At 37.2% G+C, this 17290-nt stretch overlaps 1 protein-coding gene across 6 annotated transcripts in view; it reads left to right on the top strand.

The window, feature by feature from the left end:
• The window catches only part of LOC144473563 (dystrophin, isoforms A/C/F/G/H), an 856126-nt gene that overhangs the window by 691651 nt on the left and 147185 nt on the right, over positions 1–17290 (top strand). For all 6 annotated transcript variants that reach the window (XM_078187528.1, XM_078187532.1, XM_078187527.1 and 3 more), the window contains one exon: positions 12010–12182. In XM_078187528.1, the coding sequence (XP_078043654.1) occupies positions 12010–12182 (173 nt within the window). The remainder of the gene's footprint in view (positions 1–12009; positions 12183–17290) is intronic.

Raw genomic sequence — 17290 nt, 5'->3', positions numbered from 1 at the left:
AAACAATTAACTTGTGCTGAAATTCGCGTAGGTATATTTTGGTACTCATTAGCGCAGTTAAAAAGCAACTTGCCGGTTAATCGTGACTCGTATTTTCATATTTCCCTCGAAATTCGAGTCACCCAATCGCGTCCTTCTTTAACCTTTTCTATATGCGATATAATTAACGGTGAACAATAATTAAGGCTGAAGCTCTATGCTCTAAAACATGGATCTATGCAAGATGCTATATCAAAGAAATATGTTAGGTCTATCGAAATGTTCTAACTCATTGAATGGTTTATCCTTTTTTATCAATTTTATACGAAAAGCCAATTTTCAACTTTAAATATTCGCTGTGCTGGAATGTGGAAGATATAGAATTGTTTACCTACTTTGTTATTCTGCTTTTAAAGTTAAGGAAACAGGTCGTTTAATTTTTAGTATATGTGAAAAGTGACACAAATAATATAATATAATATAGCGCAGATACAAATAATATAATCCGAATATCATTAGCATACTAAGAATGCAATAATAAGTCTACAAAAATGATATAAAAGGTACATTGATATTTCGTTTATAGTACTTCTCCATTTTAATCAGCACTGAAGGGTTGACAAATTTGCCTTTTACATTCTATGTCAGTCAGAAAGAACAGAATTTTTCTGTCATAATTTTTACATGATTCATATCAATAACAATAACAAATCTTTCACCGAAGGGGTTTCCACTGAAAGGTTATAAAATTTGACTTTTACATTCTATGTCAGTCAGAAAGGACGAAATTTTTCGATAGTCTCAACAATCGAAGAAAATTGATTGTTTAAGCAGATGTCCAGAGTCTTGTCCATAGCCGCGATCATATAGAGACGAGAAAGAGATAAAGTCAATTGTGAAGTGCAATCGAGAATCAGGCAAGACAAAAGATGCCTCGTGTTGTTACGTTAAACGACGGAGAACCGGTGACGAGAGTGGACGTTGGCGAAACCGTTCGCGGATATCCGTCGAGTGTGAAAGTGTCGGAGGTGAACAGGTAACAATTGACGAGACAAAGGGAGCATTTAAGACGCGCGTGGCTCCGCGGTGTGATGAGGGAACACGCAGCTACGTAATTACGGTGGATTATCGTGAAAGTGTCCGCAAGGGGGGCACCTGGCCCGGGGGGCGTGCCACCCTACAGGGGAATCCCTCGAGGGGGGTACGTGCCCGAAGGACAGCGGAAGACGCACGGTATATCTACATTTCCTACACCCTGCTGGCGGAGCTGCATCTCTTCGAACAGGTAAACGATTCTGTTACCATTGCGTGCAACATGTACGAACTTGTGTCCGAATTATGGTAGAAAAAGTGGAGGTTACTACCTTCACGATAATTTTTTAAATTCTATTTCTATAGGTGTGACACTAGCAGCAGTGCAATGGAAGATGCTAGATTTAGCTAGAAATGGGGAAAGTATGTAAGGGGGGAGGAAGCTTTTAGGAGTGAAAGTGAGGGAACCTTCCTACTGAGTCTTAGTCTTCATTTCTATTCCTAAAATTCCCCCTCCAGCATACCCTCCAACTTCTAGCCAAATCTAGAATCTTTCACCTGAAATAACAACACAAAATTACACGAATAGAGTATAATATACTCTAATATACGTCTAGTGTATAATATATCTAATATACGTCTAGAGCATAATATATGTAATATACGTCTAGAGTATAATCTAATACACTCTAATATAATATACTTTAATACATATACAATAATATACTTCAACTTTTCTGTATGACCATTCTATGTCATAAGATCTCATAAAATAAACCCTATTAATATTCAGACAACTTTTGAAACGCAATAACACTCTCCCTTCAACAATGATAAAGAGATCCGCCTACTAGATAATTACTAGAATGATTTTTTTAAGTTTTAATTATAAGCTCAGAGATCAAGTTAAAGAACGAAAGTTTTCATGTCTTCATTCCAAGTAACACTAAAATTGTAACAAAGTAGTTTAGTCATGATCTATTATACCAGCTCTATCATCTCTCTCACCATGTAGCTCTGTCATTTAAAAAAGAATTCAAATAACTTATTTCAATTTTACAGAAAGTTATTACGAATTTTAATTCGTGTTCGAATATTAATGGCAGTCACTGTAAACAGAATTTAAACTTAGCCAGAGATTCGTGTGCTCGTTTGTAACCCCACAGTCACCCACACAACGACGCCACTAAAGTCCATAGTTTGTAGAAGACAATAAGCTCGTTAACATGTTAAGAACGGCGCTAAACGCGTCGAACAATGGAACGCGAAAACCCTAAACAATTTCGCGACGTCTTCAATTATTCTCGTTGGATCACGCGGGCGGCAGTAATTAAATCAATTCCACGGGCGTTCGTGTGCAACGTGTTCCGATTCAATTAGAGCTGCGGGATCCTTACGCTCGAATCGAAGTTCAGCTTCGCTCCGCCGGCAAAGGAGACACGGGTTGAACGGGGGAGGGGGGGAGGAAGCGAGAAAGGGGTTAGAAGGGGCCAGGGAGGGGGTGCAGGGGACGCATACATATTACGTGTTTTGATGCCTTGCCTTACCCGTGCCGCGTTAAGGACGTAATATTACGTCTCCTGGGGTCGCAGACTGCTTTATTGCCCGACGTTATGGTTCCTGATAATATTCCGAACACATGGTATACGTAATTGGCAAAGGAACGAACGCGGGGCGGCGCGCCACCCGCGAATGATACCCGCCCGTTTCATTTATCATCGCGCGCACGTAACGAGCCCGAGCGTTCCGAAACGCGAGCCAACGACTTTGTCGGTTAATTAGAACTCTTCCAACCACCTAGGCGACGTTCCCATTGTACGCTTACGCGGTCGTATCTCTCTGCCGCGCGCGGCTGCCACTTTCCATTCGAATCTTTCCACGGCTCGTGCAATCGGATTCACTTATAACGCGGGTACGACCCGCGTTTATCATTATTTACGGATGGTGCCGATGATACGGATCGGTCAAATTTACGTACGGGACGCAGCGGTAACTAGACCGCGCCGCTGGGAAGCACCTGTTCGTGGACGTATCTTTATCTTCGTTTTAGGTATCTAGTTATTTAACTTCTTAGGCACGGGTGGATTTTGCCCGAATGAAATTTTTCGCAACTAAATGACCATTTTTCTTAACCCTTTGCACTCGAGTGGTGACTCTGAGGCATCACTAAAATTGTTCTGTCACCTGCTAAAATCATTTTTATAGCAACAAAGTTTAATTTTTGATAAATTGTTAAAAATGAAAGTTTTAGTATGAATCACCAGAGTTCATTTGTTATATATAAAATGCACTTCGTTACTTAGAATGGGAATACTCTACATCAGAAAAATTATTTCAAATTTAAAGTTAAAATGGCTTCGATTGCAAAGGGTTAAAATATATATATTTTTTGGTATAACTATATATAATCTGTTCTTAATGTATTGTATATATATACTCTCACTTCAATCGTTTATTTTAATATCTAATAATACAATTGAGTCAAGCGCGAGACATCCGCGAAAGCCATTATAATGGTGTGTCGTGCCTAAAAGGTTAAATTATACCAACTCGTTCTTGAATATAGAAAATCCGCAGTTTACTAATAACAAAAGTTTTGGAATCAAATGAACGGTTATTGCATTACGGTTTTCTCGATTTATTTGTTTTATTCGTAGCGCTAGAGTGAACAAGTAATTGAAATATATAGGGTAGTCGGTAAGTGATGGTGCAATCAAAGGAAGAGACATACTGCATGCAGAACTGAGTCGGAAGAAAGGAATAATATATTCTCATTTGAGGCTGCGTTATCTAGAGAAATGAGTTTGAAGATGCGCCAAGTTCTCCTGGCTGACATTAAGTGGAATTGGCGTGTCATAACCAGACGCGCCAATTGATTTCTACTGAATAGTATCATCTTTCGAACTAATTTTTCTCGACATTGAAGTTTTTTGTGTGAAGAAATGTGATGCTATATTTTTTACTTATTTTTGCATGTAGAATCACCAACCTCCCGGTTGTATCGTCACTTACTGACCACCTTATATTGCCATAAATGAATCTCTTGTATAATAGAGTATAGATAATATGAAATTTGACTCTCTAGCACGATTTAATAATGCCACGCCATTATAGCGTAATGTAAAACGAACTTAATCAATATGCATATGCACTTACGATATCTTAGTGCACAGTCTTTTCATTAATTAGATAAAGGTGTTAGGATAAAATATAGGAACAATAAAAAATCATTCTTGAAGTCAATATCTTAAATCTTATCGGACATCTTATCTTATAATATCACGTCAAAGGTGATTTCAGACCATCAAGCATTAATAAACATTGTCATCTACAGTGAATAGTAAAAACATTCATATACAATAATTTGTTAAGTATCGTACTAAATAACTTGAATTATTTAAATACTTATAGGAAACGTTCGTTGAATAACGAATACAGAAGCTTTCGCGTAAATTGAAATTGCTTAAATTAATAAAAAAAATATAGAATCGTTACAAGAATAAATTTTGTATCCGAACATATAACGAAATATAAATAATGCATTTTGTCGACCTATACATGCTCAAAATTTCATCGGCGTCGATTATCCTGGTTGCGAACTGTGAATAATTAAATATAGCGAAAATCACACTGTTTCTCAGCTTCTAAAAAAATTCAAGCGATCTACTTCAATGATTGAAAACGTAGAATTTGTATAAATGAAAACGTAAAATCTATATAAATAAAAACGTTAAATGTATATAAATAAAAACGTTAAATGTATATAAATAAAAACGTTAAATGTATATAAATAAAAACATTAAATGTATATAAATAAAAACATTAAATGTATATGAAAGCAGACGTTAAATGTATATAAATAAAAACAATAAATGTATATGAAAGCAGACGTTAAATGTATGCAAACCGTTCTACTCGCATTAATTTCACTCGAGAAATCGTCACAATGCCACGGCCTTAACGCGTTACCCACCTGTACTTGTTAGGTGTCCGGATACTTCTGGACGGCATTGTGCTTCGAATTCAAAGTTCGAATCGACCGGGACTATTGGACCAGTTCGACTGGTTGAATTCTTACAATCGTGGCATAGACTGCTTAGGTACCTGACGCCCAGAGACCAGAGTAATCCAAGGTTAATACAGCCGAGTGGTCGCGAATCGATCTCCCGCCGGCTGCCGGCAGCCAGCGCGGCGGCAACGGCGACGTAGAGGTAAATTTTCGCAGACGGCGAGAGAGGAACGACCAACCGGGGGAATGGTCGGCATAATTCAATTGGTTTCGTCTTTTGAACAGCGCACGGCTGTTCCACGTGAGACGTATTTAATCGGCGGTGCCGAGCTTAATCAATGTCTGACACTTAGGCGGTCGCAGTCGGTGACGCGCATACCGTCGAGGATTTCTAATGAGGAATTGCCGATTACCCGTCGGTATATACCCAGATTTCACAACGATTCTGCCAGGCTGCTCTTCTCCCAGACTCTCGTTCCCTTGGGTATAAAGCTGGCAAACCCGCGTGATCTATGGAACACACCAGCCAAGGAAGAGATTCACTGGGACCGACGAGCTCCTTAACACTTTGTCACACAGCGGCTTCCTTATTTTACCGGATCTCCAGGAATGAATATACACTGACTTTTATCACTTCTTTTTTTTCCTCTCATCGCTCCTACATTTATCTCTGAGCTCTCAGCTGATGAACAATTATATTTCTTACGTTGCGTTGACGCCGACAATTATTTATCGTTTTATGCAGGTCAGACACTTTACATCAGTTTGTGCGAGTGATTGGGCCTATTTAGGTTTCGCAACAAATTAACGAAATTATTTACCGATGTTTTGGATTATGCAGATTACCGAATTAATTTTGTGATGACAGTAATAAAGATCGAGAAGTGATTGTATAAGCGATTTCCTTAATACGTTTCGACGTAGTCATTACTTAGTACCAGGGTTTAAAGTTTCATTTTGTACGAATAATTCGTTAGAAACTTTGGAAATGGTTTCAACATTTGTGTATTCAACATGTGTAATAAAGGGTAGAAATCTGTACTCTAGAATAGTTATGTCCCAAGGAAGTCCTTTGTTATAATAAAAGTGCAGGTAATACTACATAACAGATTGCTTCCAATACAAGGAAATTTTTACTGAACCTTCTCTTAAAATAAAGAAATAATTGATATGAAAATAACTAAAGTAATTTGACGAAACAATTGGAGAACGATACTCTTATTAAAATCTGAATTTTCTGATGAAGCGACTTTCCGCGCTAATAAAAGATTGTAGCGAACCCCGTATGAAATCGTCTCGTCGCATCTCGCAACGATAGTTTATCACCGCGAGAAGATAAAAAATCGCAAAATAAATCGAAGAAAAAAGGGACGTCGGGTGGGCAGGTAGGTGGAGAGAGAGAGAGTGAGAGAAATACGATTATGGGGTCCGAGACCCAGCGTTGATAACGCGCATTTGCGTAATTGCGGCGCGATAAGAAGCACAGCCGCTAAAAACCGCTTCGACCTGCTTTTTTGCGGTACTATCCGAGCTGTCGAATTTTTCCTAAACTCTTCTTTCCATTTTTCCCTTCGTCGGATCCTTCTTTGCCGATCCGCCGGGGTCACTCCTATAGGCGCTCATTAACCTGGAAAATCTAATCTGCATCGAAAGTGCGCTTTTAAGACGTCGTCGCGCCCGACACCGGGCCGTCCACACGATCCTCTACGGAATCGATTGGTATCGCGCGATCTAACGCCCCCGATTGGAAGACTCCGGCCCGATGATTATTTTTCCGAGCGTTGTTCCCCGCGAAATTGAAAGGCCGTGGCGCACAAGAAAATCGAGTGGAATTTAGAGGGGGAAACTAGCGAGGCACCGTGCGAAGCACAGTTTTTTTTTTTTTTGTCGTTTGCCAATCGATAATCTTCGATCGAAGCGATAAGACATAAGAGATATTAGAACAAAATTAGATTTCCTTTTTTATTCTGTGTTGGAGCGTCTCACGGCGTCGTCGGTAATAGCGACGAATTGTGACGTTATATGTGGGGACTGTATAAAACGTAGGACCGGAATTTAGCGGCGGCAAACTTATATGTATGTAAGGAAAGCATCCTTAGTTTTATTGAATTTAGCGCGTAAATAGGTCGATAAAGCAGAACGCCGATTATACCATGAGAATCGAATGAATACACACGTGACGTCAGAGTAAATCTAATCAATGGACAAAAGTAGACAAAAGTGTGAATAATAACATTGAATGTTGTTTCTTTATTACAGCTTAGATTAGTAATTAGTTTAGGTCGTTATATTTTATTATAAAATAATAAAATCTTTGTTATTACAGAGAAACAATTCTACTCATTATTTAATTTGTGTAGTAAAATAAATCAGAATAATATAGAAACTATTTTAAAGAGACTGTAAATATAGTCGTGGAAAATATTGAATCACAAAGATTAGGATCTTAAACATACTACAGCATTGTACTCTGCTCCTTAAATTATTTAAAAAAGGAAATGAATGACGATGTAGTCAGTACACTTTCTAATTAATAGCGACAATTTCTATATTACATAAAAGTCCATAGTTACTATATTTATTATATCAGTAGGTATGTATGGGGTAAGATTTCTATTAAGTACAATGTAATATAGCAATCGATCTAATTGCTTATTTAAATGATGTTAAAGAACTGAAAGTCGAATGAAAAAATGACGCGTACATTAAAATATTATATAAATAAATAAATAGCGTAATTTGCGCATATATTCTAATATATCTCTTAATCAGATGAAATATTATTATCAACAGCAAGTATTAGTTATTTCGTTTTGTTCTGCGAATCCGGCAATCTTCTCGATAATAAAACGGGAAGCAGTACCACCTGCCGACTGCCATCCCGCGTCAGTCACTTGGCACAGATTTCAGGTCCAGTCGAAACTCTGTCGCCAGAACTGTGAAAGATTCACTAGTCGTCGGACGGTAGGTGTTACGTGTAAACTCGCCCGACGATAAATCCAACGTCAGCCATCAAACTTCATCGCCCGCGACGCAGACATCCGGCGTTCCAATTAAACGCCACCGATTCGCACTTTCGACAAACGCCCCGACGAAAAGCATTTTGATGGATGCGGGGTTGCTTGCGTTGCAACTTCCTTGCGCTGTTGTGCAACGCCACAATATTTCCTCTCTATTTTTCGCCGACCTTTTTTTTCAACCGACGTATCGGGGGACTTCTGAGTAACTATGCGACCATTAGGCATCTACGAAAAACATTGTAGAAACCAGTTTGAACCTCTTAGGTTATGTCGAGGTACTATAGTGGTTTTCGTGAATGTTTCGTGCTTTGCTCAATTGTCTTATTAATTGTTAAAGTAAACGATTCAAGTGAAAGTGTGTATGTACAATACACTATGAAAAAAAGATAGTAATTTAGTTATGAGAAACTTTATTTGCGCAAAATCGAGCCGTGCCTAAGAGGTTAGCTCTTTGCACTCGAAGGCATTTCAGCTGCAAATCTGAAATAATTTCTCTGGCTATTTCCATTTTATACAACAAAATTCATTCTATGCATATAAAATTGAGTCTCGTGACTCATTTAACAGTCACGCTCTCAACAATTTTTTAAATCTAAGCTTTCGCGATATCTATAAAAATAATTTTGGAACGGGTAATAACAATTTTAATGGCGCCGTAGAGTCGCCGTTCGAGCGCGAAGGTTTAAAAATATTTGCAGTAAACTGTATTCGTATGATAACAGAACGCTCGTGAATTAAGGCTGTTCGAATGCAGATGGTTTACCGTATAATCGCAGCTTGATCCGATCCAAGCGTGCCCAGACGCGGGAATCGAATCTTGCCGCGAATCGAAGGAAACAGACGTAACTCGCAGGTAATCTGACAGACACTGTCTGGGATTAAACCTGCCGCCCCCCGGAAATATGAAGTATCCCTCCTCCGATCCCGTATTCAATTGCGAACCTTGGGTTGAATCTGTGTTCCCTTGAATTATACAAGTTAATGTTCTGGCGTCGGGAACAGGAGCTGTTGAATTATAGCACGTATATCACGGCAAAATTTGCCGACAAACTTGTGACTTCTTGCTTTTACAACGTACGCGTGCGCCTACTCTTCCATTAATATTCGGATAAACTTTAATCCCCCCCCCCCCCCCCCCTGTGCTGATTCAAATTACAAAGTATAGCAGAAGAATTTTGTATTAATACTAAAAATTGTATAATGTGAAAATGATTTAAATTGTATATACAAGAACGAAAATGCTTGGAAATGAAATAATGCCATTATTTACTACAATTTTACAAAATAGTATACAGGATAATTAACTTACAAATAAATTTATAAATATTATATGGTTTTTTATATTACTTTATGTTAACATTAACCTCTCTAAAAAAATTCAACTCGCCCGTTTCTATTTTAAAAAACGTGTTCTCTTTTAAAGAGTGTTGGAATATTAATGATAATCACTTTAAACGAAGCTCTTCTTCATTCGGCTTTTCCTGGAAGATTGAATTTTGTTTGATTATTCATTAAATTACCAAATGCATTGAAGACTACTAATTACTTATTAATAAGAGTTTATGTATTTTCGCGATGACTGTGATTACTATGCTTTAGTAAATAATAACATGCTCGTTTATTGTACATCTACATATTATATTTATTATATGCGAAAGTTAATAATAGATATAATTTTAGACTATCTGATAAATTTGGAAAAAATGTGACAAGTATTAATATTAATTATTAATATTAAAATATACTTCTAGGATAGATATTATAGATTGCATCTATTCCTTTTTAAAACAGCACAGAATTCTACTATCGTCATCATTATACTTTTTATCAGGAATTAATGAAATAAATTCATCATCAGTCATAATTTCGTATCCTACAGTATCCTCATTTATTCTCAAATCTTCTCGAATATCGTTCTCAATAAAAAATTAATTGCATAACATATTCCGAGCCCTTTTAACTTAATTTCTCGTCTAACGTCGGCATAATTCTTTTCCTTTTCATATTCATGATATATTATACGTAAGTTCAGTAGTGCAACGAAAACGAGATGCAGCACGCAGGGAATTTTAAGCGAGAAAATAAGCAAATAATTAACAAGCATGTGAAGCAAAATATAAAGATTATTACATAGCTTGCTTGACACCGTACGAGTTTTGATAATCGGTATTTTGATAATCGGAATTTTGATAATCGACATTTTTAAATTCTTTCTTCTCCACATGTTTCACAATACGCGCTAGAATGAACAAGAATCATCCCCACTGGCGCTTTAGCAAGCACAGATTTTTGTAGATAGATTGACAACAACGAAAATGAATTTCTCTCTTAAAGTTTTAATTGGCTCGAAAATAAAAGAGCCAGCAAAAATTTTAATAAAGCCCCGCCTTTTGTATTCTCCGTCAGCTGCGTCCGCCACAGTTTAACAAAATCCGCGATCTTACGATAACTAATTAACTTCTGATTTCGAAAGTGTGATTGTTGAAAAGGCGCCGCGGACCCGCCATAAACTACGATATTCGAATATCGGTTAATGAAAAATGCCTCGGGAGGGAACGCGAACGTATATTCGCGAATATTTCTTAATTCAGTTGCGCCGGCCACGATTTATTTTCATTGGCGGCGGGCGACGCGCGTCAACGCGGCAGCCCCCTGCCAACGATTTACATGAGAACTGAGCATAAATCACTTCTGCCCAAGCGTTCACCGCAATTCACGTCATCGCGATGACGAAACGCCGTGAATGTTCCCATAGAGAAAATTCTGGACGTTCGATGCATAAATTCTTGTAATTCTACGCGGGAAAATATGTTTCATCCACGTGAAAAATTCAATAAACGATCAATCCTTTTGCCCCTAATGTCGGCCCGCGGTCGTTATAAATCTAGATTTCGAACACTAATTTTGATCCTGTATTAGAACTGATAAGACATTTAATTTGTGTTACTGTTTGCTCAATTTTATTGCGTATTCGTATTTATTGCTTTATGTTATTGCTAAAATTCGTTTTATACTGATGAGATTTTTGACAACTGGTACTACATCGATTTATGGGGAGCTTTCTAACCCATGTTTTATTATACTATTTATACAAATTAAAATTTTAAAATGAAGTAAAAATAATCTTTTATTTATAAATTGTACAACAAAGAATGAAGAGATCTATGTGTATTAAATAAAGTAGAATTGTGACGATATTTTCTGTTAGTTAAAATTGACTGGTGAATTATTCGCATCGTCGATTCACCCCCTCCCCCTCGTTAGGTATACAATACCGGCAAGTATCAGTTTGTATGAAACGATCATTGAAATTTTACTTTCAGCTTCAATGAAGCTAATACATATATTACAAGTTGAGTATTTAGAAATACGGTAAATTCGTAATGATAAAAGCCTGACAATTATTACTGTCCTTGGAAAAATGAACAAATTCTGAGGAAGAGAGAGTATCCATACGACTACCGGAAGAAAACCTGTTAAAATATCCGGACCAGATTACAGACGGGCTACAGCTCACCATTGAGCCAATTACAGTGATTTATTATTAATCAGGGAAAAACCTAAGAACATCGAATCGGGCAAGAATCGGCCCTCTTCTCCCTACGACTACGTGTCGAATTCACGGAATCTCGGGAACTCGGATATTTCTACGTCCCGAGGGACTTTAGGGATCCTAATCCGAGCCGGGCATCGAATAGCCCCCGCGATTTCAGGTTCTTACACGGTTCTATTTGCCGAAGAAACTATCGTATTCCTATTTCTCTGATCCTCCGTGCTGCACACCGGCCATTGTGTAACCAAGACTGCCGCCGTAACGAAAGGATTAAATTACATTTTATTGATTCGGGGAGCCGGTCGAAACGGATTTTCTTCGGGAAATTCGGGAAGGCGACGAGCTGAACGTGTGGCAGGTATTTTTCCATCGAGGGTTTCGGTAGTCTCACGGACGTGTTTGTTTTCTTGTTGCAGGACCTCCAATCGGAAATCGAAACACACCGGGACGTTTACGCGTCCCTGAACGGCACCGGTCGAAAGCTGTTGAGCTCTCTGGCCAGCCAGGATGACGCCGTTATGCTGCAACGACGTCTGGACGAGATGAACCAGAGATGGCATCACTTGAAGGCGAAGAGCATGGCGATAAGGTGAGCGACAACCAACTCCGTCCACTTTCTCCATTCTCTCGCGTTCGCGCGGATCGTTGCGACACTCGTCCCTTTCGTTCCTTCCTTCACCGTTATTTTCGTCCCTTCCTTTGCCGTCCCTTTCCTTCTCTTCCTTCACCGTTATTTTCGTTCCTTCCTTCACCGTTATTTTCTTTTTCTTCTCGTTCCTTCTTTTTTCTTCGCTTTAATCCAATTAACGTTCACGGTGAGAACGATGACAGGTGGAACGCTGAAGTTTTCAACGGCCGTGAACGGTAACAGGTGCACGGGAGACGAACGCGTTCCGCTTTTGCGTGCGCGCGCGAGGAAAAGTGAGAGCCCGGGCGTCATAGAGATCGGGGATTAGGAATTTGTAAGTTTCGAAACTGGAACTCGAAAGATTTGCATAGTCGGGAATGAACCTCGCCGTGGAAAAACGTTCTCGGGGTGTGGGCAAGTGCTTAATGCGATCAACGTGTAAAGATACTTGGTTAGACTGCGAGCGCTTGCAGCGAGTTTCATTATGTTTTCAAAGGCAGGATTTCCTATTCGCGTGCGACCTATGTGATGGATGCTTTTATACTGATGCAGTGGAAAATGACGATTCTGTTTTCATATTGTCGGCGTCTAGCGATCGTCTGATTCGGGAGCAGTCGGGATGCAAACGCATTACGGTTAGACGCCTTGACATAACTTTGACATAACCTTCAATATTTGCATACGAAAATGTTCAAAGAATTATTGCTGATAAGAGTTACTATAAAAATGATATCTCCTTTGCTAAATCTGAGAAGCTGTACATTTCCTAATTATTCAATATTTTCAGAATTACAATTAAAATTCATTGCTTCCGGTTGGATGCCGCGTCTAATGTCAGCGGATTGCCAACCGGAAGCCATGAATTTTAATTCTAATTTTGAAAATTATGGCCGCGAAAGCCTAAAAAAATCTAAATGTTTTCTTACTTCTTTTGCCTCGCTTTTTGTGTACATCTTTAATATTCTTTTTCTCCTCTCTGTTAAAATTGTTAAGATAATTTCTTCATTATCTTTTTCCTTTAACAACAGCAAAAGTGCAAGTCAATTTGGATGCATTCCAGAAAGTTATTTCGCCTCCTCTATATAGAGTGTTCTATCCAATAGACGCTAATATACCGAGTAATAAATGCATCGCACGCAAATCATACGCGGAGCATCCATCTTGTTATTCCACGCGTCTCACGCTAATAGAAAATGTCATCTGCGCGCGAATATTGCGTCTAATTGCAAGTGAGAAACGTGTACAGCCATATCTGATGCTTATAGGAAATCCTACTGTAACTCACAAAGCAATCAGAAGCCTATTTTTTTCGTTTTCGTTTAAAGTATTTGAATAATATTTATCTATTATTGAATAATTTTGGTATCTATTTATTATTAAATAATTTTGGTATTTATTTATTATTGAATAATTTTGGTATTTATTTATTATTGAATAATTTTGGTATTTATCTGCGCACAGTCATAATTCTTCTACAATTTTCTTTTTGAGAAATAATCATAAATTAACAGCATTCATCTAGCTAGTTTACAGAAATAATAACACATCTACTATATCCATCGACCCATCTCGGAAATAAACGACAAAAATTCTTTCGACGTTTCCGATTTCGTTCACGTTAATATCTATTTCGAAAATGACCAGCTGAATAATCTTTCGAAACACCATCGATTCCCACGGAACGTTTAAAACGACGATACTTCTACATGTATCGTATCGATTTTTCATCTCCCCCTATGGAGCTTGTAAACGTTTTATTAACAGACACGTGTTTTTCCATCGAATTTTAACTGTGCCACTGGACACACATTTACGGTAATATTGTCACCAGAAATATGTTTCACGTTCTCGCAAGAGCGACTCCTAGATAACGATGGGAACGGGTTTGTCACACGGCACAGATCCGAACGATATTTCTCGCTTTTTCACTCGTCGACTGTTCATTTCCGAAAACCTGATTTCGGATTCCATTTCACGGGCTCGAATCGATTTATTAATCTGTCGCATATATGAACGGTGGAAAAGGGACCACGCATCGAACCGGTGTCAAACGGTTCACGTCGAAGGACAATCGATTTAGAAAAATCGGGGAAAAAATGGCGCTCGCGCTAGTGAACGGTAACTTTTAACGCGAGAGGAATTCGAAATGAAACTCGCGCAACGGTACTTTATTCGCTGTCGAAAGAATCACGGATAGAGCGAAACCTGATTTTACATAGCACTGGTGCATTCTTCAAATCTGCTTGAATATATTATATTATTGTTATTATACGTTTTATTGCGAATAGCAATATGGACTTCAATCATATTTGGAAAAGTATTCACCCTGTACGTACAGGTACCTGTAATGACTTAGGTACCGTTTATTTTGCACCAAAGCATATATATTTACAATAAATATCTTAAATTAACATACTATGTAAACGCTTTAAACGTCAAGTATTTATTAAAAGCGCTATTTTGTAATTTGGGCAGGTATTCATAAGATAAATATAATGTAGATATTACTATATATATTTCTACAATTTTCGTTATAACATTGCATTATCATTGAAGTACTTAAGTGGAAATTAATAAGGTTTTTGTAATCGACAAATTTTGTTCTCTTATATAAATTTTTCCCTCATATTTTTTTCTCTTATATTAGTTTCTCGCGTACAATTTTTCACGCATCAAATAAATTGAAAATTGTGCACTTATCTCATTCGAAACCATGAAACTTCTATATTTATTCATATTTTTCACAAAACACAGGATTTATGAATTATTTCAGATCTAAAAGTTGTGTGACTCGTCTCATATAGTTTACGTAATTGAAATGTGTTTTTTCTTCGTAACGTTCAATGTTACGACATAAAAGTGTCGGTGAATCGATACGTGGCATAGGCGAAAGCTTAAAAACGAAGAATTTTTGGGGAAATTTTTGAAAAACCTATCCGAAAATCAACGACGGAACAAACCATGAATTATTCCCGTAACAACGTTGACCAGACCAATGGCTTTTGACACGCGAACAATTCCAAAGATTCGCCAGACGGGTGGGGGATCACCGGTTGTACACACACAGTAGGTTAACTATGAACCCGGAAATTCTCAGCGCGCCGATCTCCTTTGATAGCGTAACAGTTATGCGTTCGGCGGCAATACCCTTCCGTAAGCAGAAATTGTTGGCCGCGCGAAACAGTACCGCGTTGTTAAAAAGCCTCGAGAAATCTTTCACCGATGCCGACCAGATTTTCTACCAACATTTCTATCAGCGGTAGCACGCGATATATCCGCGTGGGATTTCCCCCCGAAACTTTGAGAGGAAATTGGCAAAGCTGCTTTGACTGCGATGCAATGGAAACCTCCACTGTCATCATACAGAACTCTCTCGTCGGATTACACAACCTATATTTGCATGTAAAATTTGAAAATCTATCTAGATATACCGAAGCCTGATCGACCATAGTCTCTGCGTCTCTCTTTTGATCTATTACATCCTGCGCTACATTTTTATGACTCTATAATACCAAATTCCATTTGTACAGACATTTTTGTGAGAATCGGTACAGGGGACAAAAAGTTTAGCGAATTAATATATCTATAAATAAGTAAATACGGAAATAAATAGACGAATATGTAACCAAATAAACGAATATATAACCAAATAAACGAATATATAACTAAATAAACAAATAAATAACTAAAAGAAACGAATAAATAACTAAATAAATAAATGTTCTGTTTTACATACAGTTTGACGAACAGTGAAAATCGTATTTCAAATATTTTTAGTTTTATATTTGTGGCATTAGTGAGGTAGGTAAAATTTAATACAGTATTTACTGACGCTGTTGGATTATTTTGAATCTTTTAAAAATAATAAAAATGAAAAGAATTTATTTAACTTCTACTTTTTCCAATGGGAGGTACATCAAATCCTTAAATATCTAAATTTTCAAATAAATGGATTTCCAATGTAATGTAGCGTAATGTAAAAAATATAATACATGTAAAAATGTTAATAATACAGATGAAATAAATTATAATGTTATTATAAAGTCTTGTTTCTCACAGTAAAGAAGATATAAATTATACTACTGTTATCTCGATGTACATGATAAAGACTAGCAATAATATTCAATAACAATCTTTACAAAATTAATTTAACATTTGTCGCGTGAAAAGAAAACGCTAGTAACAAACGTGACAATGTCGAAATCTCTCTGATGTTATAGTTCAGCCAACGAAACTCTTAAATCATGCAATTCGAAATTGAGTTATTCGCGAGTGATGTGGTTCGACATCGATAACTGTACGTGTTTTGTAATTCAGTCTGGATTGCTACCAAGTGCTGTAATTCGAGTTATGTAACTCAGAAACCATGTAATAGGATACCGTTTCGGAGAGACGGCTAACTCTACTCTAACTTACCTCGAAAGTTGTGAAAGTCAACACATGTTGATTTTCGAGTTATGCAATTTGATAACGAGATCTTTAAGCTTTGTCACACAGTAACGTTAATTTAGGAGTATAATAGCTCTCTAGTCGAACTAGCAATTTTGATTAGCTTCCTCTGCTAATATCGATTACCAGTTCATTATTTATCATTGGAGAGAAATTTTAACCGTTTGCAGTTCAATAACGACTCTGAGAGTATCATTGAAAATTGCTATTTTATTAAGTGCTATTTTATAATTGCTATTACTATTTTATCAAGTAATTTTTACTTGTTAAATTAATTTATATTCAGTAGGAATCTTTTGCAAGTACATATACCTGTCGTAACACAATATGTTGTCATTTATTCCTGACGAGTATGCTCATCAAACACAGCTAACTAGCTAAGAAGAATATGTATTTTGATATTCTTTATTACATTGTATATTTTATATAAATGTTATACTTAAACGAAATATAAAGAAAATCAAATATATACAGTATAATTACAGTAACTTAGTTGCTATCCTTAGTTAGGATAAATGTGTTTCTTTCAATGGCAGAAATGTGATCCCTTCTTATAATATAATATAGTAACATCATTATGTGTACAATATGTATAATATTGTAAATGGTAAAGTAAATAT

This window comes from Augochlora pura, chromosome 7, assembly GCF_028453695.1.
Source record: "Augochlora pura isolate Apur16 chromosome 7, APUR_v2.2.1, whole genome shotgun sequence".
Classification (NCBI taxonomy): Eukaryota; Metazoa; Arthropoda; class Insecta; order Hymenoptera; family Halictidae; genus Augochlora; species Augochlora pura.
The sequence above is the reverse complement of the archived record's forward strand: the minus strand, read 5'-3'. Positions and strand labels throughout refer to the sequence as shown.